General features: G+C 37.3%; 1 protein-coding gene and 1 long non-coding RNA gene across 3 annotated transcripts in view; one reads left to right on the top strand and one right to left on the bottom strand.

Annotated features, from left to right (window-relative positions):
* Positions 1 to 27,804, bottom strand: part of NRP1 (neuropilin 1) — a 139,670-nt gene that overhangs the window by 54,902 nt on the left and 56,964 nt on the right. The window contains exons 5-7 of the mRNA XM_075827471.1: positions 21,847 to 22,074; positions 9,985 to 10,140; positions 9,024 to 9,190 (exon numbers count right to left, since the gene is read on the bottom strand). Of these exons, the coding sequence (XP_075683586.1) occupies positions 9,024 to 9,190; positions 9,985 to 10,140; positions 21,847 to 22,074 (551 nt within the window). The remainder of the gene's footprint in view (positions 1 to 9,023; positions 9,191 to 9,984; positions 10,141 to 21,846; positions 22,075 to 27,804) is intronic.
* On the top strand, positions 4,422 to 27,002 carry LOC142652063 (uncharacterized). 2 transcript variants are annotated; one of them, XR_012847766.1, is made up of 5 exons: positions 4,422 to 4,587; positions 12,864 to 13,028; positions 17,897 to 17,942; positions 19,552 to 19,675; positions 26,825 to 27,002. It is a non-coding gene; the product is annotated as an uncharacterized LOC142652063 (long non-coding RNA). The 2 variants fall into 2 exon arrangements; XR_012847767.1 differs by lacking the exons at positions 4,422 to 4,587; positions 12,864 to 13,028 and adding an exon at positions 16,293 to 16,601.

Below are 27,804 nucleotides of genomic sequence, written 5' to 3'. Positions count from 1 at the left end.
TAAAAGTTGCATTATATATAATACCAGTGATCTGTAGACAATTATCTCAACAGTGCTTTGCCTCGTAGACAATTTTGGCTGTCATCCATGATTCATAGATTTAGAAACCTTCAAAGTTAATGCACCAACTAGTAAGCTGATAACTGAAGTAAATAAGTGTAAAAACATACAATCTCTTTACTTTAGGAAAAGTCCAAAGTTTCAAATTCGACTTTAAATCCCAAAAAGTTTTAAATATTTCATGAGCTTACATCACTATTTAGTGACTGTTTATAAAACAAAACCTGCTGTTAAAATGGATGATTAATGGAATTAATTTTCACCCAAATGCTAAAAAGCTTCATAAAGTATTTATTTGATATACTAAAGCCTATATGCTGGCAGCAAGCAGCGGTTCACAAATGGTGACTTATTCCACCATGGCAGATTTTACTGTATTTCACGGAGCAGCTTCAAAACTTCCCTTAAATAGTTGTGAAATTTTTAGCAGGTTTTCTTAAAATTAATTACAGTATCGTATTTAAGGCTGTGTACTGTACGAAGCCAGATGTCCTAAACATGTGTGCACTGCTACATTGTAGCTTTGTGTTCTTAATGCTCATACAATTTTTAAAATGACTTGTTAATAGGGTTGGATTTGTGAAAAGGTCATACAAGCCAGGATCTTGGTTTTAGGGCAGAAGTGGGATTAATAAACAGCGTTGGCAAACCAATAATGCCAGACTACATATGCTTGTGTGGTGTATGCCAAGAAAAATGTGCAATGGAATGCAACTTTGTTGATTAGGTTTTGGGCTGTACCCACAGATTTTCTCTCATCAAAATCTAATCTTAGGTTTAAGCTAAATAGGCAATTTGTCATAGCATGTTAATGCCCATTCTCGGTTGCTAGCATTTGCAACTAGAGTCTAGGGTGGACCCTTGGCTGCTCCTGTGCAATGTATCAAGTATCCTCCTACAAAGACTCTAATATGAGTCCTTTTACACCGGCCAATGTTGGTCGAAAAAATGAGCGCCGATCGGTGCTCGTTTGCTCCTTGGCTACGATCGCTCCTTTGCTATGATCGCTCGTCCCCATGCATTCCCATTATGTCGGCAACAGATCTCTCTGTTTACACAGGGAGATGCGCTGCCGACAACAATAATATTTAGTGCTGCAAAAACAATACGTTAGCTGATGAACGAGCGTTTGCTAGTTCATTGGCTGATCGTTGCCCTGTTTACATAGGGCAATGATCGGGAACGCTCGTTTGCCCGATCATTGGCCGGTGTAAAAGAGCCCTTAGTTTCTGGATAGTAGTCCAGATTGCAGAATATTTCCGATAGCAAGATTGATCTTGACTTGACTTGAATTTGCCCATCAAATGTTAACAAACATTTTTTAATGCAAGTCCTTTAATACTCTCAGACACTCCAGACATTTGGGCTTTTGGTAGTGCCATCAGACTGGGAATCACTGAACTTAAACTCTACTATTAAAATATAACTTTTATTCGAAAAATGATAAAGGGATCAAAACATACACATCTACAAAACCCTGCCACACAAAAACCTCATATCTAAATCCAACGGGACAGATGTATGAGAGAGAAGACCTCAAATCTCTCTGGTACACCCTGCAAACATCACGAAATACCTTGTTCTCCAACCTCTCCCTGGGTGTCCCTATCAGTCCCTTACCTCACCAGAGTCAGTACTATATAGTAATTGCTCTTCTATGGATTAGGGAACATATTGACTGCCAGGCCAGCATTTATTTCATGATAACATTCATTTAATTGCCATCTATTTTTTGTCTGCCCTTATAAATTCAATAAATGTTGCTGGTATGGGTGCGGGTGCCTCCAGACTATCAATGGTACTTGCTGTGGGAAACCAGGATCGGGCATGTTGAATTTCAACATGAATAATCCTTTGTTCTTCGGAGACATAAGCCACTGTCAGTAGTGTACCCTACTGAATAAACATGCATGCTCGTATGCCCATATAATGCCAAAATATACTTCAGTGCTGTACACAGATGTTGATCACTTTCATCAGTCCTTGTCCACAGCAAGGCTCATTATAATCTACAGCAAATATACTTTTTTAGCAGTAAGTGGTGCCTTGTTGAATGGAGTACAGACAAAGACTGATCCACTCATGCCTGAAATCATGATGTCCTACATTCTCACCCACATAGAGAGTATGAGAGGGAATAATAATGCTAATGACACTCATCATCATCATCACAATGATTAATCGGCTTATTTTCCTTTAAATTCACGGAACTTCAATATCTCTGAATGATTACCATATCAACCACCAATTTTCCTCTAAGCACCGCATTTTCAATACAGCCGGCACATCGTTCGTGCCTACTAAAGTATTTATTTAAATTAACTTGTTTTTGAGAAACTTCAAAAGAAGAGTGCGTCCTATTCAGGAAGTAGTATTTATAGTACAAAATCCCTTCCAGAGATTAAAGTGGAACAGAAGTCAGATAACATATGTTATAAGCAGCTGTTTGTTTATAGTTTAGCACTTTGTTCTGTTTTGTTTAAAAAGTATACAAATTTTCCGCTAGTTTCATCTATTGTTGCCATGGTAACCAGGTTATTTAGCAATTATTTACGAAAGATTGTATACATTAGATATTAGCGAAACTAAGGCTCCATTTATAGTATTTCAAAGAAAAGATAAAAAAATTGAATTAACATATCAACTAATGTAAATAATCTATCGATCGATCTATCTATCTATCTATCTATCTATCTATCTATCTATCTATCTATCTATCTATCTATCTATCTATCTATCTATCTATCTATCTATCTATCTATCTATCTATCTATCTATCTATCTCATATCTATCTATCTATCTCATATCTATCTATCTATCTATCTATCTATCTATCTATCTATCTATCTATCTATCTATCTATCTATCTATCTCATATCTATCTATCTCATATCTATCTATCTATCTATCTATCTATCTATCTATCTATCTATCTATCTATCTATCTATCTATCTATCTATCTATCTATCTATCTATCTATCTATCTATCTATCTCATATCTATCTATCTATCTATCTATCTATCTATCTATCTATCTATCTATCTATCTATCTATCTATCTATCTATCTATCTATCTATCTATCTATCTCATATCTATCTATCTCATATCTATCTATCTATCTATCTATCTATCTATCTATCTATCTATCTATCTATCTATCTATCTATCTATCTATCTATCTATCTATCTATCTATCTATCTATCAGTCTCTCTACTATCTATCTATCTATCTATCTATCTATCTATCTATCTATCTATCTATCTATCTATCTATCTATCTATCTATCTATCTATCTATCTATCTATCTATCTATCTATCTATCAAATATCTATCTATCTATCTATCTATCTATCTATCTATCTATCTATCTATCTATCTATCTATCTATCTATCTATCTATCTATCTATCTATCTATCTATCTATCATCTATCTATCTATCTATCTATCTATCTATCTATCTATCTATCTATCTATCTATCTATCTATCTATCTATCTATCTATCTATCTATCTATCTATCTATCTATCTATCATATGTCTGTATGTCTATCTAAAGAGTACTTGTTTCACTTACAAAGTGCTTTATTTTTAGATCATGGCTATTGTTAGTGATGGTATAATAAAAAAGTCCAAATATATTAAAATATAATACAGATACTCGATCAAAGGTGACTTGTTATCTGATTGGATGCTATAAAATCTGTGTATAGATCATTCCAAATTGTGAGCAAGATGCTGGATATACTTGCACAGGAGGGGCTGCAGACTGTGCCTATGCAGCAGCATGCATGTCACAGCCTGTGTACAAAATCCAAACCACTGCAAGGAGGGGCAGAGATGATTAGTTGGCACTAGCCATACATCATTTACAGAAAATATGAAGTATCCTGGAGGAGATTCTGTGACAACAGCAAAATACATAGGTCTAAGAAGATTTTCAGTTGTCAACCATTGCCTTCTTGGATTCTTGATAATGGCCCAGGCATCTTCTGTCTTTTTACTACTTAGAAGCCTGCAGGAGACCGCAACAACATCATACATTACAGAATTTCACTTTAATCGTAGGATGATTGCCAGACATTTGATGTCTACTAGCTGCTCTTTCTTAAAATAAGTTTTGAAAATGAAAAATAAAAAAAGAATTAAAAATATAAATATAAATATAAATATTCACAATTAGAATTTCACTAAGCCTGATACTTTGAGTATTTTTTAAGCAGTATGGCAGGTCCATTTTAATTATTCTGAAATAGTTTAGGCTGATAAGTCTGACATAATTTCCTTTAATTAGTGGATTTGATTCTTATTATTTTCCTTTAAACATATTATATTTCTCCCATCTCGCCGGCAGGGTATTTGTTTCCTGTCTAGATCCACCGTGTTGTACGGGAGTGAATTGGCCACGGATCGAGATAAAGCAGCAGATGCTGACAGTGAAGAATCATTTCAGAAATAAGAAACACTCGTTGCTCAATTCCAATACATCCCACATTTTCCCATGCACGTCTGCCGGACTTTATGAGTGAGTAATTGTTGATGAATACCATGTTATTTGGCAAAGACAGATGACATTTTTAGTCTGCAAAATTGCTGCAGGAATATGTATAAAGGCTTGGAAGATCTGCTGATTGACCATCCATTATTCATTACATTCATTTTAGCAGGATGGTGTTTACAGTTTTGCTATGATGCGGTTTCTCAAGTGTTTCATTGCGCATCCAAGCTCTTTCTGAAGATATACGATGGAACGTCAGTCCTGATCCCTCATCTCCCTAACTACTTGTTCGGCTGTCATTTTAGATGTAGAGCAGCTTGGACATGTGTGTTAAATTTTTATGCCTTCCTATTATTAATGGTCGGTGAGTAAAAATGTAGTGAAATGCACTTTCATTAAGATATTATAAGCCGCACGGAAAATATCCTCACAAGCCAGGTAGTGGGGAAGAGGAGGACGCCTATGACCTTCTTTTCTATTGTTCTAGGTCCCAGAACACAATAGATGAAAGTCATATTAATAGAAAGTCTGTCTGGCTTCCGGTCATTACATCTCCTTGGTTATTTCTCTATAAGCAAGACTCTATTTAGAGAGATAGATAGATAGATAGATAGATAGATAGATAGATAGATAGATAGATAGATAGATAGATAGATAGATAGATAGATAGATAGATAGATATGAGATATATAGATATGAGATAGATGGATAGATAGATAGATAGATAGATAGATAGATAGATAGATAGATAGATAGATAGATAGATAGATAGATAGATAGATAGATAGATAGATATGAGAGATAGATAGATAGATATGAGATAGATAGATAGATATGAGATAGATAGATAGATAGATAGATAGATAGATAGATAGATAGATAGATAGATAGATAGATAGATAGATAGATAGATGATAGATAGATAGATAGATAGATAGATAGATAGATAGATAGATAGATAGATAGATAGATAGATAGATATGAGATAGATATGAGATAGATATGAGATAGATAGATAGATAGATATGAGATAGATAGATATTAGATAGATAGATAGAGAGATAGATAGATAAATAGGGAGGTTCTTAGTGCACATTTTGATCAAAAAGGGTTTGCCCACCTGCCACGACAAGGCGACCTCTGTAAGGTGGGGACCTACTCTGCACATACACCCAGAACTGGGACTAAGCCTACATATATATCTATAGATAGATATGTGATAGATAGATAGATAGATAGATAGATAGATAGATAGATAGATAGATAGATAGATAGATAGATAGATAGATAGATAGATAGACAATAGGTGGATGGATGGATGGATGGATGGATGGATGGATGGATGGATGGATGGATGGATGGATAGATAGATAGATAGATAGATAGATGAGAGACCTTTCTTAAAGTCAGTTAGAGGAAGCTGTAACATTCTTGTGTCAAGTGCCATTTCCTCCCACTGGAAACTGTAGCAGTTCAGAGGTCACACCATTTACCCATTAGCTATGTCACGGGGGCGAGCTGCTGGATGTTTTAGAAGGAACATCAACATTTTTTGAGGCGTAAAAGACAAGTTAGAAGACTGTAGGCACGTATAGTGGTATTGTGTGTCATCCTACTTAAAAAATGCTTTGCTCTGTTGTCAGACCATATTCCCCAATGAAAGCAACTATTCACTTACATAAAATAATCGTATGAGAGGATTAAATGTTATAAAAAGTTCCCTGAGCATGAATATATAGCAACTACCCTGATCCTCTTCTGGAGATAAAATCTGTGAGAATCACACATCAATCTTCTGCACTTTCATGATATGAAAATTAGTTAATAAAGACATATATTGTTGTGTCCTTGAGATTCTGAGTATTCGTCAGCAAGTGAAAAAGTAAAATTTCTTAAATGTCCACCTTTTAACACTATGTTGCTATTAGGTTTAAAATAACATACTGATTCATGTATCTTTAGAGCGGATGGAGATCCGTTTTTATGTTTCAGAACTTTAACTATTGGAAAGATATATAAAAAAAATAATCAGCACAACATATAGAAAAAACAACTCGGATGACCATTCATTAGAAAGGTTGTTTTTAACAAACATACACAAAGATTCCTGCAATACTCCTTTTTGTAACCTCCAACAGAGATCTTAGAAAGTCTTTGCAGGTGTTTACTAAATTAGCACATAAGCAAAAAAGAAGAAAGTCCGAGGCGTCACAGCTTCTAAGTGAGGATCTTTATTCACGTATCATACGGCACAAGTGCATGAGGCGAAAAGCTAGGGCGACACAGTAGAGCTTTGCTAGGTGTAGACCTAATGGCATTGTAGATCCATCAACCAAGAATGCGTCTAACACAACAAACCACCACTGTTTTATATTGTCATGGACATGTGTTTTAGATAAGGATTCTCTCCAATTGATCTCTTTCACATCTCTAGCAAAATCTTCCATGTCGGCCACCTTCTAGGCTAACAGACCTAATGACTACAAAAATCATGTTGGCCACCAGTGTCACTTCAACCTCAAATGTTACTGGGGTATGACCAGACTAAGAGGAGGTAAAACCATGAATGGACTCTCCACAAAGATAGGTAAGCATCATCATGTTTTTGGATCATTGTAACTTTGAACTGAACTGGTGGTTCCCAAAAAAAGCAAAAAAAAAACAACAACTTTGTTGAAAGGCATCAGTAATATATAGAAGCAGACTCAGACCTTTTATCCACAGTGACAGATTCTTAAGATATTGCTACAATAACACCACAGCAGGGAACACCTAAATTAAAAATCTTAATTAAAATATCCTTTGCATCCTCTATTTTATGCATATGATGTAATATGGAAATGTCTCCGCTGTAATTGCTTGGCATGTTGCCTCTCAGTGTGATCTGCCTCTTTTGTCTCCTTATGCACAGTTTCAGAATCTCAACATATTTTCTATGACCTGTATATGTGTTTTCTAGATTCTCATTGATTAACTATTCTCCTATCTATAAAACTAATGTCCAAGGATGCATTTACTAAAGAGGCGACTGTTATGTCAGCTCCATCCACCATCTTCTTTGTGTAAAGCTCCCTCTCTCGAAAGTAATTGCACCATCAGCAAATAAAGTGGGGTGGCCTGAGGGTCAAACTGTCCTCTCCTACAAGAAATAGGAAGAATGCATTAAAGAGTGCAGATCCTATTGTACCAGGATGGGGCATCAGGTATGATGGCATGAACCAGTACCAGAATTGGGCATTTTTTTTATTTTTACTATGACGCTCTTTACTGTATGTACATTACGGAATTGAACTGTAACCAGATTATATTAAAGAATGAATGACAAGCCTAAACAATGAGGATGATGGTTATTATAGACTTTACTAACTGGAACAACTTGTTGGTATGGAGGAGAAATCTAACATCCCCACAATGTAACCTAGCGTCATCTTAGTATGAACAAATACGGGATTTTCACCACTCACCACCTGTATCCTAAAGAGAGCTATAAAAGTAGTTTGTTGCCTGTTTCAGGTTCACTAATGAAATTGACATGTTACCTACATCTATTAAGCTGAATTATTTTCTGTGCAAAGCCCTATGGCAGTAAAAGGCACTTTATAATTATAGAAATGAATGTAAAGGTATAATTCTGCCCTGGCATCTATCCAGAGCTCTAATGAACCTGGATCTTATTAGGGTACGGTATATAGAAATGTACAAAATAGTTCAAGGAGCCAAAACCACAAGTTCCCCTGCCATATAACCAACTAGATGTGATTAAAGGGTTAAGAAATCCCATGTTCAAATACCCTATAAAGGAAATCTGAGTTAAGGTCCTCTTATATGGCCCACGCTGGGCCGAGTAAACGAGTGCCGATCAACGAGACAGCTCGTTGATCGGCGCTCGTTTGATCCTTTCACAAGGAGCCAGTATCGGGACGAGCGCTTGTTACTCCATTCGCTCGTCCCCATATATTATTATCATGTTGGCAGCAAGTCTACCTGCTTACACAGGGAGATGTGCTGCCGACAACGATAATATTTTTCATTTTTAAAACGATAGATCAGCAGATAAATGAGTGTTTGCTCGTTCATCAGCTGATCGCTTCCGTGTTTACACAGGGCAAATATCGGGAACGAGCTTTAGAGATAGCCAGAACGAAGAGCGGCTATAAAGGGAGTCTCATGCTCCTGTGGACCAGGCATGTCAGTTCATTACATTGATTTAAATGTGTAATGCTTCATTTCCCCTGCAGAGGTGCTGCACAGAAATTTTCTGTCAAGGTTCCCCCACGTGATGATCGCAAGAGGTCCGAGTTTAGGGCCACAACATGAAGTCATCAAAGAAAATAACATCGATTTTCTGTATAATTCATATCTTAAATGTATAAATATACTGTATATTTATAACCCAAATATATATATATATCCCATTTTTATTTCTTACTTTAGTTCTTTGACATAGCATAGTTGGAACATACCTGTATCCATTCTTTTACTGTGTCTTCACCAGGTGTCCATCCATTCTCAGGATAGTTGAGTCTTGACCTTTCTGTAGACCAGTTGGTGCTATAATGTGAAGATGACGTGATTTGGTCGGGAGTTATTTCCCCAGATTCCATTCCAAGGGCTTCTTTGCACACAAAATCTTAAAAAAGAACATCATATATTGGATCAGCTGTTTTGTTTAGGAACCATCTTTGATACATTTATAACAAAGTGATTTAGTGTTTTCCTCATATTTGGCATGTGACTCTCTACAGAGGGGTCATCCATGTTGACAAATCTAAGTCTCATTTCATTTTTCTATGGATTTCAGGGTTGTCCGACCTGACACCGTTTTCCTGTCAGTGGGATTAAAGTAATATATGATGTTTACCTTGTAATTGAGGTCACATATGAAAGCTTTGAAGTTAAGCTGGTTTGCTGTTACTGCTATTATGGATACTAACCTTACTAAGTGCTATGAGGTCAGGGCATTGCTCTTCCATGACAATAAAACGGAACTGCAGAAGGCCACATAATCTTTTCCAGTTGTTCTTAACCGTGTCCTTCAAAAGTTCCAAAACTTCCAAATAACTTTCAAGAGGCTCAGGCATGTTTATTTAAGTGATTTGTATTTAGATAAAGTTGATTGTTACTATGGATATATATATATATATATATATATATATATATATATATATACACATCCATGGATAGAATGGGATGTACAAAACAACACAATATTGTACATGAAAACTATCCAAAAGAAAATAACCTATTTAAAAAAAAAGTGATTGTATTTTGTATTTCTTGTGTATTTGGTACGACATCATATAGATAATATTTTGGTGCACTATGAGAAAAGTATAATATTCGTAATATTGAAGTTTCTTCAATGTTTTAAATGGCTGGTTGTGTACTAGAATGCATAACACAGATAAATGATGCGGTGCTGACCTTGTTCTGCATTGCTCTGTAATACAGAGTAGTTTGCAGAGAATCCTTCTTTTGCTATTGCGTTGTCTGCATGAAAGACAATGGACATGATTCCAGATGAGGCCCTAACTCGTCCCGGGTTGTTCTGCCCACAGTATCGTCCAATGTGAGGCCCCACTGTTATAAGAAAGAAAAAAAAGCTTGAGTAACAAAAAATTACATTCAGTGAAAAAACAAAAATAAAAAACATTATTTTACTATCCTTGTATAGGCTTTGTTATGAAATGCGCACACATATTCATTGTTCTTGTATGAGACACCACATTGCAACCATAAAGGTCAGGAAATCGTCTCACTTGATGATCACCCACAAATAATAGATACAGATCATAAACAAGATAATGGGCTTCTGCTGAGCTGACCTGAGCTAAGAGGCCTTCAATTACCTAAGAGATTGTTGCCTAGAATCACCAACGGTATCTGCAATACACACTATATATTAAGTGTAGATGGAAAGCTCAGTGTTATCAGAGGACAAATATAGAATATTTGAGACTGAAGTTTATTAAATGAAACAAAGAAAAAATGCAGCTGTACTAACTTAGAAACAATCGGCAAGCAGATAGAAATTTACCAATAAGTATGTCTGTATGTGTAAAATATATAGACTAAGTACACACAACCCATGAAGTGTCGGACTGGAGTACCAGAGTACCAGAGGATGCTTCAGTAGGCCCATACTCTGACACCATAATAGACGCCAAAGGTCCAGAAGGAGAGAACATCATTTGTAACCAACCTTGAAGCCAATCACTTGTCACTAAGGTCTATTTCTTATCGGTTGAGTTACAAATAAGCTTCTTGACCTTACTGATGTTATGTCCTGTGAGTACAATGGTAACAACTAAGCTTATAACGCAATTAAAAGTGGACGTGCACAAGTTCGGTAGAGATGGAGGTTGAACCCTCAGAAAAATTTCAGCTCGTGGGCCCAAGGAACCCCGTCTGACATTGAACCCATTTCTCCCTAGTTTTAGGCATCTGCTCTACTGGATGCTCCTCAAAAGAAGATGCAATAAAACATACATTATGTCTACAGATATCCTAAAAGTAACAATTCTTTTACGGCTCATGCACACGACCGAGTGTGCCGTCCGAGTCCCGTCAGTGATCCGAGGAAAGATAGGACATGTTCTATCCTTCCTCGGATCGGAGACTCTTACCATTTTTCCCGGAGCCGATTCACCCGCTAAAGTGAAGACTATCGGGTGCCACCCGTATGCTTTCAAAAACGGGCGTGTGCATGAGGCATTAAACGTGGGATTCAGGTAGGGCTTCGCAGCAACATGGAGTCACCTGTGTGAGTTACAGGAAATTTCAATGTTTCTCCAATATGAAAGAAAGTTGCATGCGGCCTTTAATTGCAAAATGCCTTAGGGTTCTGACCATTGCTACATATTTTCTATTATCACAACTAATCATTTGATTCCCAAATTGTAATTGTTATTGCTAGGGGTGTAACTTTAGGAGGTGCAGAGGTCGCATTCATACCCGGGTGAATAAAGGGGCCTCACACCAGGTCCCTCTGGTACAAAGAAGACTGCAGTACATTATTTACGAGGCCTTGTTACTCCTCTGATTATTACCAATGATGGTCTTAATTGCACATATTGGGTTAAATTGCCCGTATGCGCTAAAATAAGAGTTTGTACTCTACAATAAATTAGATTGTGAGGCACATTGAAGATGAAACTATTCTGTATATAGAACAAAAAAAAAATAACTTTCATAATTTTTCAATGACCCAAGAGTGCCTTGTTATATTTCTGAAATATTTTTCTTTTTTTGTTTTATATATATATATATTTCTTTCAGAATTGGCACCGTGTGATATTGATATTGCATTTATTTTTGGGTTTTCTATTAGGTATGGCTTGTTAACCTAAATTTTGTTCTATATATTCTGTATATAGATCTGCATAATATATTGCTTTTATATAAATAATAGGTAATAGCAAACAAGTCCATTTCTAATCAGATTAATAATAGCATTCTGTTCATCAGCTATATTGTGTACATACAGTATGTTCTGATGCAGCACGGTCCCAGTGGCCATCCCTTATTAATGGGAGCCGTCTTAATAAGCTCTTTTTTTTCTTACAGTAGAAAAACATACAGACACAGTCATAAAAATTGGGTTGAAACCACTTAAACAATAAATGTCAGTCGCTGAACTCAGGTGCCTTCTTTGAAATATAAACAAGTCAGCCATTGAAAGTGGAACAGAAGAACTTTGTTGGGTTGGGAGCTGTGATTGAAGAGCCTGTTTGTGACTCATTGGCTTATAATTTTCATGGACTTATTTGCGATGTCTACATTTAGTTTGTCTGGATTTTGCCCCCTGGACATCTATCTCAGTGCTTGGCTGTGTCTGTGATTATTGTACGGTCAGGAGCCGCCAAGACAACATCATACAATGAAGTATTGAATTTCTTTGAATGGGCATTCCCTGTCCAGCTAATGCAATATTGATCAGTGGTGAACTGGATAAAGCACAAATAATTCATAAAGCACGAACAAGTATATATATTTATTACATTTTCAGCTAACATGACCCATTGTTGATGGTCATAGGTCCCAATTCTTACGCAGAATTTCTATAATGCTTTTGTTTTTTTATGTATGCAAGACCTAAAGTGTTCCATAATTTTGCTAGACATATTAGATCTATGAGCCATGACAAATCATCCACTTACATTCCTAGTATATCCATTATTAACGCTTATAATTAACAACTTCGGCCCAAATGTCTAGTCAGAGATGAGAAGAAGTAATTAAACTTCGCTTATCTCTCTGTAGCTAATTATATACATATATTTATATGACCTTTCCCATTCCAGATTATCGAAAGGGTTCCAATTGAGAAAGACCATATAATGTCAACCCAGGAAACCGGGAACAACAGACGTGAAATTTATTCGTGATCGATACGAAGGAAGAATCTATAATCTATATGCATGATGGTCTGTCTGCAGATTAGGCAATACAAAAGTCGGGTTTATGTGGTCAGTATTTATGGATAGAGGCAATCCTATTAGATTCGCTGTAATTCTAGAACTCTTGTAGTCTTGAACACATTGCTTGACCCAAGAGTTGGCCACAAATTGGATGATGATGTTGTTTTGGCCCTAACTAGACCTATGTCTTCCTCTATTAGGCTAGGACTCCTGGTCAACTTTTGATCGCCCATCGATCATGGTAAAATCCCAGATTATTGTCAGTTATTGGCTGTTTCCTATGGGAGGGAAGTTCCATGACAATTGAAGGAATTCCAAGATGGTTGGAACTCTTGCAATCGCCACTTTTGACTTTTCTCCCTAAACAGAAACATTGGAACAGGCTTCAACGTTATTATCCTGACACATTGGCCTGGCCAGTATGATTGGAAGATTTCCATTATCTATGATTTATAGACATCTAAACTAATATAAGTATGGCTCTATCTTCTTTGATCAACTATTACAATAGGTTGATGCTGCACATATTCAGCTATTAAAAGTATCTAGTTATCAGAGGATAGGTTCTTCATATAAAATTGAAGACAAGCTGAAAAGGACCACTAAGAAGTTGGCCACAATATCATCTTTATGAAAATAACAATTGTCTTTAAAGACTACAAGAATGATGAGATATATGGCGGTTCCCAAATATTACTGTAGAACTGAGCCGAAGGGTCCATGCAAATAGCAGTGCCATGCACATTGACCCTGTTTCACATCACACATGGGTTTATATTACACATTATGTCCATATTATGTTTTCAATTGTATCCTTGTCCAACTTCTACTCTTGTAATATAACTAGTTGCCATGGTAACAAAGGAATCCGATCGAATCCAGCATTAAAATTGTGCCATGTTCCTTTGGATGCCATATTATGGAGATATTCTCCATAATACATCGCCATACGTTGGCACAGGGAGCAGGGACTCGACATTCTACTATACAGTCATCGTGCACATGGCTCTACTATGCCTTAGGGCATGTTCACACGTCGCAGAATTTTTCCGCTGCAAACGTTGGTGCAGATTTGGGGCAAACAAATCTGCACCAACATTTGCATTTTTGACAGGTAATTCAGACGTTGCAGATATCACAGCAGACTTGCCACAGATTTCAGTTTTTGCATTGCAAAGGCTGAAATCCGCAGTGAAATTCCGCTTCTTCTCCGCAACGTCAGGCTGCCCCGCAGCCTAATTTCCGCACAGTTATTTTCTGCAATGCCTGAACTAACTTTCCTAAAAATGTATAGAAACAAATGTAAAAAACGGCTGCTGCAGAATTCCACTGCGGACTGTCCCCAGCGGAATTCAACAGCAATTTCGCCACGTGTGAATGTACCCTTAGACTGCTTAGTGTAGCAAATCTATTTGGCGAAGTGGACATTATTATGAAAAGTACTAAACAAAATTATTTACAATACATTTAATTGCATAAACCTTTGTTTATAGAAAATCATGGTCCCCTTTAAATAATTTTTCATTCAAAGTTTTATACAGCTGAATATGATCATGAACAATGGCTGAGCAGAGTCTTAGGAACAAAATCAATTACTTGTCATCGCTAAATACACTTCTTCTATCGACCACTTGAAACAAAAGGTTAAAGTATCTCTGTTTATATTACCTATAAATTGGATCTGATTACTTTCAGACATAATTGGAGAAGTTACGATTGCAGTGCATATTGAGCGCTGTCAGATATTCACAGAAATCTTTTTTAATCATTAGTTAGGTTTCTACATATAAAACAAATAAAAAGAAAATAGAGAAAAGAAAAGTTCAAAGTCCTAGAAATAGAGCTCTTCAATTATATCAATCTCCATAGCTGGCCAAACACATTAATCAAAAGTTGCCCAAACCCAAAGATTTTGCAGGGATCGTCTGACAATCTAATGTGTTTGGAGGCATCTTGAAAAAAAGTTCATGTGTAACGACGAAGCGGCTCAGCGCTCACACGAACTATTCTACCGCTTCGTTTTAGCGATTGGTGGGGGCCTCAGTGCTCGGACCCCCAACAATCAAAACTTCTGACATGTCACTATGACACGTCAGAAGTTTGTTGAAAGTTTGATTACCCTTTCCTGTGGGTGCTGTTAACCTTGTCAGGACCCTCCCTCTCCTTAGCAAGTCCGGCCTGTGATGGTCATATCTACCATCTCTCCTACAAGTGAGAAGTTAGAAGGTGTCATGCACTGTACCAACAAGACTGCGGCTTCTTTTTAGTCTTTTCTTTAGAGCCCACTTTTTTCTGTGTACATTCTGGTTTGTTATTAAAAATACTGATGTAAATGATACAGCGTCAGTTTCTGTTAACTCATAGTTTCAATGTTGACTAAGTGGTTGTATATGCCATAGAATTTTTATTTGTCCAAAAGCAACATGTCAATAATAACAAATCATTTTCTGAATAGCAGTTGTCAGCCAAAAATGCAGCCCCACTAGGGTAATGATTTCCCAGACAGAAATCCATCCAAACATAGGGAGACGCCATGAACATCCTGCAAAATAGCTCTTTTATAGAGGTAGCAGAGAAGAGACAGCAGTCACAATTATCCCAGTATGAGGATTTATCCATACATGTGTTACGGCTCCATACAACCTCCGAATTGTACAAACTTGTAATTTGGGGCCTATAGACTTTTAAGGGGCCATACTGTAACTCTGTATATCTCTCATTTTATATGGAGGTATTTCTGTCTTATTCTGCATATTACACACCTCTAATATGGTGCCCTACAGAAACACCATATGCTGGCACGTGGTCTGTCTATGGCTCCATAGTACGGAGTGACAAGAACTCTGTGTGCTTCTGTATAGGTTCTGCCGTGGGCACGAGGCCATAGTATGACCGTCTGCCAAAGGTGGGTGTCATAATCGCACCTCCTCTACACCAGACCACTTGGGAAACAGTTTTTTCCAGGTTTTAGCTAAATATTGACATTAGGAATAGCTTTAAACATTAGAATCAAATCTTAATATTACAACTATAGAAAACTAAAGGATAAACTAAAGAGTAAAACATAAATAAAGTGCAAGTTTTTTTCCCTATACAAATTGAAAAAACAGCAAACACGCGAACAACTGCCTGGAAAATATTGTTCCTCTTCTCTTACATTGCCTATAAATGTTGCAAGGATTGTTCTCTGATTACATTACAGCTCTTTTACGTTTGAAGTATTACTTTATTAAGCTGTTTACTGTTGTGTTTTTGTTTTTTTTACTCTGCTCTTGTTTGGATTGGTCCAATGGTAACAGGCTCCATTCCATCATTTATATGCACGCATTACTTTGAAAAGTGCAAGTCTCAATGACAGCAAAGTTAGACAAGATGCAGAGGAAGATGAGATAAAAGAGATTAATAGACTGTTTAATTTGCTATTGCATTAACATCTATTGGAAGACAGTGCTTTTTGTGCCTTCATTCAGAATGGTGTTTATTTTATTGACTTAAGCATTGAAGTCATGCCAAGGCAATAGCGCCAAAACTGTATTCATCCTCTAAATGACATTTCAATCTTAATATTACTCCTATGAACCTTGAGGGCAACTGAGCTGGAGCTACAAACAATATGTCAAGGTTTGTTTCCTAGTAAACCATCTTTGAATTATTATAATTATTGTTATTATTATTATTGTTATTATTATTATTGTTGTTGTTATTGTTATTATTGTTGTTATTATATTGTTTTTATGCTACACAAAACAATATGTAGGATTACTTTTTAAAGCCACAACCTCTTGCCAACACTGCGTCCAGTAGGTAGACCACGTTAGTCTGTATTTAATAGGTTGTTCTTTAATTACTGTGCTCTTCATGCTCCAGGGATGTCACTATCTCATGATTGACATTCGTAAGAACATTACAGAGCACTCTCAAGCTTTGACCCTGGGATAAAGGGATTTTAGGCACATCTCAGGGGTCCCTGGATTTATGGTCTAATGTACAGGGTCATTCAGACCAGAGATTCTTTACTCATGTTTTCTACTGTTGATGTCACGTAGCTGTTACTATGTATTGGAATTTACACCTATTAATTGCATATGGACATGTTATAGTAGATTGGGTGTGGTTTGAGAAGACCAAGTGAAGAATTTATCTTTGTCTCTGGTCACATAAATTTTCCTTCAAAAGCCACTGGAGGAAGCAATATTAAATCATCCAAAATGAATGGAAAAGGCACTGATATAATGGGTATAAGGCATTAGGGCTAACCGAAAGAGACACTATAGCCTCTTACAGTCATACTTGCAATTGATGCTCATTTCATGGGTTAAAGCTAATTCTATGATCTGTTCCTTTAATGGCAGCAGTAGAACTTCTAAGCATACTAGGGTGTTAGTCTAAAATAGATTCATCTATCTATCTATCTATCTATCTATCTATCTATCTATCTATCTATCTATCTATCTATCTATCTATCTATCTATCTATCTATTCACCCATCTATTGTGTATCTATCTATCTATCTATCTATCTATCTATCTATCTATCTATCTATCTATCTATCTATCTATCTATCTATCTATCTATCTATCTATCTATCTATCTATCTATCTATCTATCTATCTATCTATCTATCTATCTATCTACCCACCTATCTATCTATCTATCTATCTATCTATCTATCTATCTATCTATCTATTATCTATCTATCTATCTATCTATCTATCTATCTATCTATCTATCTATCTATCTATCTATCTATCTATCTATCTATCTATCTATCTATCATCTTTCTTCTCTTTGTAATTATTTTCATTGAAATGTAGTTTTCTTTCCTTGCAAATAAATAATACGCTAGTGCATTATTATCCAATGTTTAAAGGATTCACTTTGCTGGCATGACAATGGCTACTTGTTTTCCACCTTAGGATGTGTGAGTGACAAACTGGTGATGTGTTCCGGCTCCAGGATGAGGTGAGAAACTTTAATCAACAGGCCGGCTACAGATTGCTTTAGCAAGAGACCTACAGCTGGGGGTGTAAAATAATACGTTGCGAGAATCAGGGAAGGGATTTTTAGCTAAATGAGGAAGCCGGGCACCTGTGCACATTTGCTTTACGCCTGACATTAGAGTAAAGGACCTGTGTATGTTTGCTTGTTTTTTTTTCTTTCTACAGGTTGGTCTTTATCCTGATCCTCAGACTTACAACTTAATTCCAGCAATATTACTTTTTAGATGAGACCCCGAGGGTTATATGCAAATATGTGCACTGGAAACGATGAATAATGCATGCTAAAGTATCAAGTGAATATTACGGTAGTTAATGAACTATCTACAAAAGTGAGCCACAAGTAAAATAGAATTAAAATTGTTGTTCGAGCACACAATATGTAGCAGCCTCAACAAAATAGGAGCATAAAAAACATTCAGAGATCCGGCTTTGCTGAGGGCTGGAGTAAAGGTCACCTTTTACTTTTAGATGAGCATAGAGATAACTAACTTTGGCACATGAAGTACGTGGAGATGGGGGAGGGGAACCTGCTCCGTAAACTGCACTGGCCATATATAGAAACTATCCTGCCATTTAGTTTGGCTTCAAGACTCATACCCATAGGTGGTTAGTTTAGGTGCTGTGGGTACTTATTGACTGATCTTCATCTTTGGATCACATCAGCATTATCCATTCTTCTCAATATTTTAAAGGGCGGTTCTGGGACATAGCTCAGATCTCTTCTTGATCCACCCAACTTCTAACTTCTAGACTCTATTACCAAGAAGATCTTCTACAGTAAAGAACTTCTATAAGACACACTTAAAGGGATTCTCCAGGATTGAAAAAAAACATGGTTGCTTTCTTGCAAAAACAGCACCGCACCTGTTCATGGGTTGTCGTATTGCAGCTCAGCTCCACTGAAGTGAAAGGGGCTGATCTGTAATACCACACACAACCTGTGGACAGGTGTGGTGTTCTTTTTAGAAGAAAGCAGAAATGCTTTTTAATAGTGGACAACCCCTTTAAGGTGCCTTTACACAATTTCATAATGCATACAATACAACTAATTTCAATCGTCGCTTATGATCGTCTCAACGTGTAGATACTCGTAGACGACCAATAGTCGAAACTGTGATCACTGATGTTCAGGTATGCTTACAATCTCTATCGTAAGATCCAAAAATCTGTGTGTAAAAGCAATCACTCAATGATCTGGTAATTAAACCACCCATCTAAACTTTGGTACCTCGCCTCTACCATGTGACTACAATTATAATTTCATTGCAATATCGTGGAATCACCACACGTACACCTCATTTAATTTTTTTTTAAGACTAGAAGTGATTAGTTGCGTGAGTGAGAAATCGTTGAGTCGTACACATTATCGAAGAGTATAAAGGCACCCTACCAGAGACCCAGAACCAAGTAGACCTGATTTTTAGAATACCAGTACTCAGGTGTGGCATCATTGTAATGAAGACATGACTTGATGGATCTTTTTGCATTTTGAGGGATTTATTTTGCCCCAGTTTTTGCAATCAAAAGTAGCAAGTTATGGTAATAATTATTTATTTCTGTTGCATATACAGCACCAACATATTCTGCAGCAATGTACAGAGAGCGTCAACATAGATTGCAATGAAATTGACACCGTTTTGGAAGCGTATATGAAGGAGAAAATGAGGGGCCTGTGTACTACACAAGTAAATCTGGGTAAAGAAAGAAGTAAATTTGAGCTCAGTCATTGTTGTTCTGTGGATTTCATTAATATTATTTGAAGTTGATACAGTTTCTCACACCCCTGTTGCCATGCGAGCCTCAGCTACATAACACATTGGATTCCTATTATTCTGAGAACTAATTAACATGTAAGAACTCGGTCTATGTTCAGGGAAGGAAATGTTCTTGACTTTAATATATTGCTCTGCAGAGGTGAGAAATGTCATTAGCTGCTATAGACGGCAGCAATAAATGAAGTTCTGGTGTGTTTTGGAAATCATATTTTGCAAGAAAATTGGGTAAAATATGGGGAAGAAACGTGATACTAAATCTGTATGTGTATGGTATAGCAATTGTGGTTTGCTGACTAGTCCTCAGGTATTTTCCATGCAGATTCTTAGCACGCGCTTAAGGCTGGATTCACACGAGCGTGTTCAGTCCGTGATATAAGGTCTGCAGGTTGGCCGCATTTCCCGGACTGAGCACACTGCAGGTAGCCGGCCTCCTAGCATCATCGTTATCTATGACGCTAGAAGTCACTGCCTCTCCGCAGAACTACTGTCCCGTACTAAAAACATGTTTTCAGTACGTGACAGGCCTTACAGTTTTTCCGGGGATCATTAGTTGGCTAGCTCCTATTACCGGTTGCTCGGTAATTATTTGTCGTGTGGCACGCAGGAACGTTATAGAGTATATTTTTCAGTTTGGGTTGTGCGCAGGACATGGCACAACGGGGATCATTAGTTTTTCCATTGAGCCACTGAGCTTGAAGTTATACCTCTGACGGCAAATCTAGGCAGATTTCGCATTGAGAAGTCTAAGAAAGTTGGATGACAACCAGTATGGAGCTGTAATGTGGCAATATTGCTTGGCACCAAGCTTTGCTAAACAGGTATAACTTCCTGTTGAAGGACAATTCTTGTAAAGCAAAAATGCTTGTAAACGCACGCAGAAGTGTTAAAGGGTAACTAAACTTTCAAAAAACCTCTGACATGTCATAGTGACATGTCAGAAGTTTTGATCGGTGGGAGTCTGAGCACTGACCCCCACTGAAAGTCTATGAGCCCGTACACCAAATGCTCGACTTTCTGAGAAAAGCCGATCAGAAACTAAGCAGCTCAGCGCTTCTGCTGCTTCGTTTTAGCTCAGACCCCCACCGATCAAAACTTGACATGTCATAGTGAACGTTTTTTTAAAGTTTAGTTACCCTTTGAATGAGCTTATCCCTAAGGGTATGTTCACACGCTTAACAAAAAATGGCTGCAAATGTGGAGCTGTTTTCAAGGGAAAACAGCTCCTGATTTTCAGCCGTTCTTTAAGCAACTCGCTTTTTTTGTGGCGTTTTTTACGACCTCTTTTTAAGCTGTTTTTCTATTGAGTCAATGAAAAACGGCTCCAAAAACGGCTCAAGAATTGACATGCACTTCTTTTTACGAGGCGTTTTTTACGCGGCCGTTTTTAAAAATGACCGTGTAAAAAACGCTGTGCTTCCAATTTTTCAGCCGTTTTTCGTGCCTATTACGCGTGAACATACCCTAAGTCCCAAGTGAGTGAGCCAGGATTTTTTTTTGCCAATGGGTAAAAAATTTCTATTTGTAGCCACATAAGACAATGGAGGCAGAAATGCGAATACATATTCGAGCATTTTAGTCTCCAATGACTTATATGAAAAAAATATGGCTCCGTAATAAAAAAAAAAAGTCTACACACACATCAGTGGAATATTAACGGATAACCAATTTTGACATTTGTAGTTCTCATATATTCATCTAAGATTGTGGAAGGATTTTGTAAGCAGATCATATCTGTGGAATATTTACACAACTTCACTACTTTCACACAAAAGGCTTTCTGAGACGCTAACTGCAGTGAGTGGGAACAAAAATTCACCATTGTTCTCTCGTGTGGTCAAAGTGTGAAAACTCGGTTGGTGAATGACGCCTTTTGTGTTCAGCGCTGGGAGCAAAATGCTTGCAAATGGAATGAAGGAACACTTGGTTGCACATTATTTCTTGCAGAATCCACAGGCGAGGCCAAACTGTTTTATGTTTCTACACAAACATTCATATGAACTAGTTCTTACAAAAAAATTCTTCTAAAATATGAAAAAATCATCCAAAAAAAATAAAGTTCTAAATGATATAGACTTAGTTTCAATCACTTACCTTCTGGAAATCCATCCCATATTTCCAAGTAATCATATCGACACGGCCGCCCTGCTTGAGCATTAGTGTCTGGCTCCAATTCGAAGCTTTCAAATTCCATTATGATCTCCAACATCTTTGGTGCAAATATAATATATGTACATTGGGCATTATTGGGGTATTTCTCAGGGTATTTTGGAGATCTGATAACTCCGTTTGCTGACGTGAAGTTCTGGGAGCATTCTGGACCTGTAAATTGAGCAAATAATATGTAAGATTAAAAAAAGCACACTCCAAGCTTGAAGACAATCACGAGAGTTTATTTCATAGTTCCACAGGCCTCAAAGCTAACTGCAAGCAAGAAGGGTTCTGTAGTAACACATCTCAATAACTGTGCTAGTCAAGTCTGAATTTACATTTGTACGTAGCAATTTAAGCAGAAGGATTGTGACAAATATTAAGTCATGTGGGAACAATAAGAATCCAAGCTGTAAAAATTCTGACATATCCCCCCGAGATATAATTATAGGCCCTTGAATCTTAAATCTTTAAAGCTACAGGTTGACAGCCATTTATTTTTGAATTACGGAGAAATCTCAGCACAAGTTGGCGCAATTTGAAATCCGCAGAGGATTTTTTTTTCTCCATCTATGCACTTGCAACATAGATCCTAACATTACCAGATGTGACCTCTGCCTTTTAAAAAGTTAATGTGAAAGGTAATTCTTGGTTGTAGCCAGGGTGAGTGAGTGTTTCTCCGAGATGTTGACACAGGTGGGGTGGTAAAGTATTTTGTATAGGTCGCTTGCTTGATAAACTGTGTGGTCATAGGCAGTGTGGCCCACAGTCTCTTGACACCATTGATCACATGCTAAGCGTAAGCAAACTGCAAGTATTAGCCATAGTCAAATAAGTCCTTAACACATGAAACAGATCTGGCAAATAATACATAAATTATCCAAACATCTTGTTTATCCCCACCATGTATTGGAAATAATTTGTCATTCACTTGTAAAAATAGATTTGGTGTTAAAAGTTCTCAAGTTATCCACTTCCATAATTACTTCATTTATTGAAGTTTACACACCACCCTGCAGATCTAACTAAGTATATTGCTTTATCATACAGATATTTTGTGTTCTATTAAACTAGATTAGGTAATGAATGCATCGCTTAATTCCATGGAAGGAATTTAAATAGAAATGTATTCAGTAAAAGTTGCAGGAGGGTGTTATTTGGAAGATATTTTTTGCACCATAAAAGTATATCTGTCCTGTATTTTCAATGTTCCTGTCTATTTTATTTCTAGACAGGGCGGCTGTGAACTATGGGCAGCTCATAAGTGGTACACTTGTCATATATGCTGGCTATGCCACTGCTTTGCTGCCTTAGATATCGTGGGTACAGCACTGAACCAAGTCTTCCCAAATCAGACTGAAATCAGTGCAGGAGCGTAGGGTGTTTTTACCTGGTCCTCCTTTCTGTTTGGGGGGCAGTGAAACACAACACTACCAATCTGGATTGGGAGGATGAGATTTGATAAGGGACTATCAAAGGAATGCTCAAGGAGGGGTAACTTAGGGCCCTTTAACACCGGCGAATTATCGGGCAAACGAGCATTGACAGAACGCTCTTTCCCGATCATTGCCTCTTCCCCGATCATTGCCCTGTGTAAAAAGGGCAACGATCAGCCGATGAACGAGCACACACTCGTTCATTGGCTGATTGTATAGTTTTAAATGACCAAAATATTAACGTTGTCGGCAGCGCACCTCCCTGTCTAAACAGGGAGACGTACTGCCGACATGATAGAAAAGGATCGCGATGAATGATCGGAGTAACGATTGCTCATCCCCATACTAGCACCTTATGAAAGGAGCAAACGAGCGCCGATCAACGAGCTGTCTCGATCAACGAGCTGGCCCACATCGGGCTATGTAAAAGTACCCTAAATCTTATTTTACTACCCCAGCCCTGCATTATAGGCATAGCTATAATTAGCTGCTGTAGTGAGTGATTATAAACCCCTAAACTGATAATTGAGGGGCTACAAATGACTGTACTTCATGATGACAAGTCGATGCAGTTTTAGAAGAAGGAACGATGCTGATTTTACATAGACATTGCATTAGACATAGAATTGTTAGGGTAATCCAAAAAATTCTACATTTTTCAATTTTATTAGGGACCCCGGCTTTTCTCAGTTGATATCACAACACATTCAATCCAAATAACATTTCCATTATTTTAGGGACCTTTAGCCTTTCTCAGTTCATATCACAACACAAACAATACAAAATCCCTTAAATTCCCTGTAATAATTCCTGAAATCCTATTCAATATTGGATGTGACCTGCAGTGTATGCCCTCATGATCATCCTCTATATAGAACGGCATTTTTCTCAAAGCATGACCACTTCATCTCATGAACTCTGAGAAAGGTGCTCTGTGATTGACAAATTCTTCTACTTTTCCATCTCATTCCAGTTTGCTGTGTTAATAAATGTAGACTAAAGTTTATGAGAAGGAAGCAAGAACTGATTATTAGTTTGTAGCAACTGGATTAAAATAGTTTATGCCAGTCAGCAGGGTTTGATGCAATAACAAATGCAATCAGCACAACATAGATATAAAGCCGAGAAATAAAATTGAGATTGTGAGGACCTGGGGAAGATTCAATTGATTTAGATGATCCTGAGACAGGAATCATTATAACACATGCTGTGACTATGGCTAGCTACCTTGATTTAATGAAGCTTTATATGCCACTGTTATTTCTTTGTACACAGTGATATGTCACATCCTTCCTCGCATCAAGTCAAATTACTTGTTTAAATGCACATCAAGACACAGCAAGTTTTTGATTATCCAATACTGTGTCAGAATGAGTCCCAATGTTACGTTCTAAATCAAGCAATACCGAATTTTATAAGTCATTTTGCAGCAGTTCTAAATGCGAACACATCCTTGCCGGATAATCTACTGCTTCATATGGAAAGTTGTTATCTCTTTTTTAATATCAGCATTACATCTGGAGCTTTATATAATCATACACAAACTAAGGTACACCAACCAAGCGCAATAACTTTGTAATACAATCAGTGTCCAAATTCAGTCCCTCAAAGCTGATCTTGGGGACCCCAACAGCATAGAGGAGGATTACATGTTATATGTATGTGTGTGTGTGCGTGTGTGTGTGTGTGTGTGTGTGTGTGTGTAATATAGCAGTCTATATAAATGGGCATATGTCAACAAAAACAGCCCACCCTCCATAAAAGTCACAGTCCCTGAGATCAGCACATAGACAGCATACCATTATAAATATGAAATCACATACGTTGTAATATACTCATTGGTCCCCAAATGTTAATCTAGGGAAGTGTGTATACTGTATACAAAGAGCTCTATGTGTGTCTGCTGTCCATATAGCAGTCTGTATAGATGTATATAGGTCAATAAACACTGTCTCTCCTTTGCAGCCAATGTCTGAATTATAGGGAGAGCAAAGAGGGCAATTGCTCAGGGTCCTCAACCCCCTACGGGACTCCACCACCTATTTCCTTTGCCCTGACACTAGGGATGGGACACCCCCTCCAAATGTATTGTCCAGGGGGGCTCCACCAGCCTTTATTTTGCCCTGATAGTCACCAAGACTAGCACTCCAAAACAAGATATTTGTGCAAAATGTATAACAATGTGCAAACCCTACTTTAGATTTTGGAAAAATTATACACTATGTAATGAATTTTTCAGGGCCTGTGATGGCGGTGCACGACACACCTATTTTGAAGGACACTGAAAGAGCCAGTCAAAAGTCTTGAACATTCACTGTGAAATGTTTAAAACGTACCTTACCTTTCAGGTGACTTTGAGAGTAAGTTGTCATAGGTGTGGACATGAGGAATAACACTATTTCTGGCCAGTATACGACTTGTATGTGGTATTTTATTCTGCAGTTTTCCCCTCTGCAGGCTCTATCTCTAATTCTCAGTTATCTCTCATATAGTGTGCAGAGCCTATCTGCTATCATGTCTTATATACACTGCACACACAGAGCAGAGAACATCCTTCTCCCCTTTCTCTTTTTATCACTTATACAAAAGCTGCAGCTGCATGGAAGAGTTTATACAGCAGTAATGAGCAGTGTAACTGTAAGTCCAGTACTGGGGTGAGATATAACACTTACTAGGAAACTTCAACACTATAGAGGACATTATACAGCAGTAATAAGCAGTAAATCTAGCACTGGGGTGAGATTGAACACTTACTATAAAGCTGCTGCAGCATATGTGTGTCTCTCTGCCTCTCTCCCTTTCTCCCTCTCTCTCTCTCTGTCTCAGACTCTGCTCCTGCTCCCTCCTCCCCTCCCTCTCCATAGACTTCGACGGGCAGCTGTATCCTGATTCCTCAAAAAACAGCAAATTCACAGTTAGAAGGAGGGGGGAGTAGCAATAAGCGGAGAAAGGAGGCATTTTTCTCTATAAGATATATTACAAAGTTTCTTATATTTGCTTGTACTATTGATTTATGCAAAGTTTGTTGAAAAGTTCGAGACCATTTAAGTTCTATTTAAGATGGCAGCTTTTAAGATTGTCTGGGGGATACAGCAAAACACACATTTTTATGGGTAGACCAACTGGTATAAAACATTATGGCGAATGATAAGATCTACCATTGAGCATCTTATTTGGTGGTTCTTGACTTTTAACTCGCTCTGCAGATGGGATCTTCATAGCAAAATATCAAATGAGCTCTGTGTCCTACAACAATGTAAGAAACCTTGGTTTCTGTAGCCATTTTTGAATTAAGAGGTCACATGAAACTTTTGTTGGCAGTCACCACTCACCTCATTATCAACGAGGAGGCACAGATATTTGATATTAAACATGGATGTAATAGATAATTTGCTTAATTCCGAAGGCAAATAGCAATGTGAATAATATAACAAATGATGTAATATTAAACCATTGTAAAAGAATGCATGCTGTTCTCTCTATAGGAACCTTCAGCTGAAGGAGAAATAGACTATGGGATTTTCAATATCAATGTGAAGTTGAACTGAACAGCTGTGTAAACAACACACTCGACTAGCTGCTGGAAGGGCATGGCGGGACGCAAACTGGGCTTTCTAAGGGGTGTGAGTGTGTTGGAGAGAAAGGAAATTGAAGATCCTATGATAATGGAAGGGCAAAACCTCAAGTAAAGAAGTTACTGAAAAGTTTTCAGCATTATTCTTCTAATCTCATCCAGGGAGTGACCACAAGCCAAGGTCGGGCTACCACATTTACAGAGTGGCTTTGTTGTATAGTAGGATGAAACAACAGTTTAACCAACCTTCTAATTATATAAATCTGTCAAATACCTATCCACTTGCGTTGCTAGCATCTAGAACTAGGCACATGTGCCTAGCGTCACCAGGTTTCATCACTTTCAATTGTATCTGCACCCCTCCGCCAGTGCCCCATGGCTCCCCAGGTATTTTCAAAGTGTATCAACACACATCTATCTATCTATCTATCTATCTATCTATCTATCTATCTATCTATCTATCTATCTATCTATCTATCTATCTATCTATCTATCTATCTATCTATCTACCTATCTATCTATCTATCTATCTATCTATCTATCTATCTATCTATCTATCTATCTATCTATCTATCTATCTATCTATCTATCTATCTATCTATCTATCTATCTATCTATCATTTATCTATCTACCTATCTATCTATCTATCTATCTATCTATCTATCTATCTATCTATCTATCTATCTATCTATCTATCTATCTATCTATCTATCTATCTATCTATCTATCAGTCTCTCTACTATCTATCTATCTATCTATCTATCTATCTATCTATCTATCTATCTATCTATCTATCTATCTATCTACCTATCTATCTATCTATCTATCTATCTATCTATCTATCTATCTATCTATCTATCTATCTATCTATCTATCTATCTATCTATCTA

This window comes from Rhinoderma darwinii, chromosome 5 (genome assembly GCF_050947455.1).
Source record: "Rhinoderma darwinii isolate aRhiDar2 chromosome 5, aRhiDar2.hap1, whole genome shotgun sequence".
Taxonomy (NCBI): Eukaryota; Metazoa; Chordata; class Amphibia; order Anura; family Rhinodermatidae; genus Rhinoderma; species Rhinoderma darwinii.
This window is presented reverse-complemented; position numbering and strand designations above follow the sequence as displayed.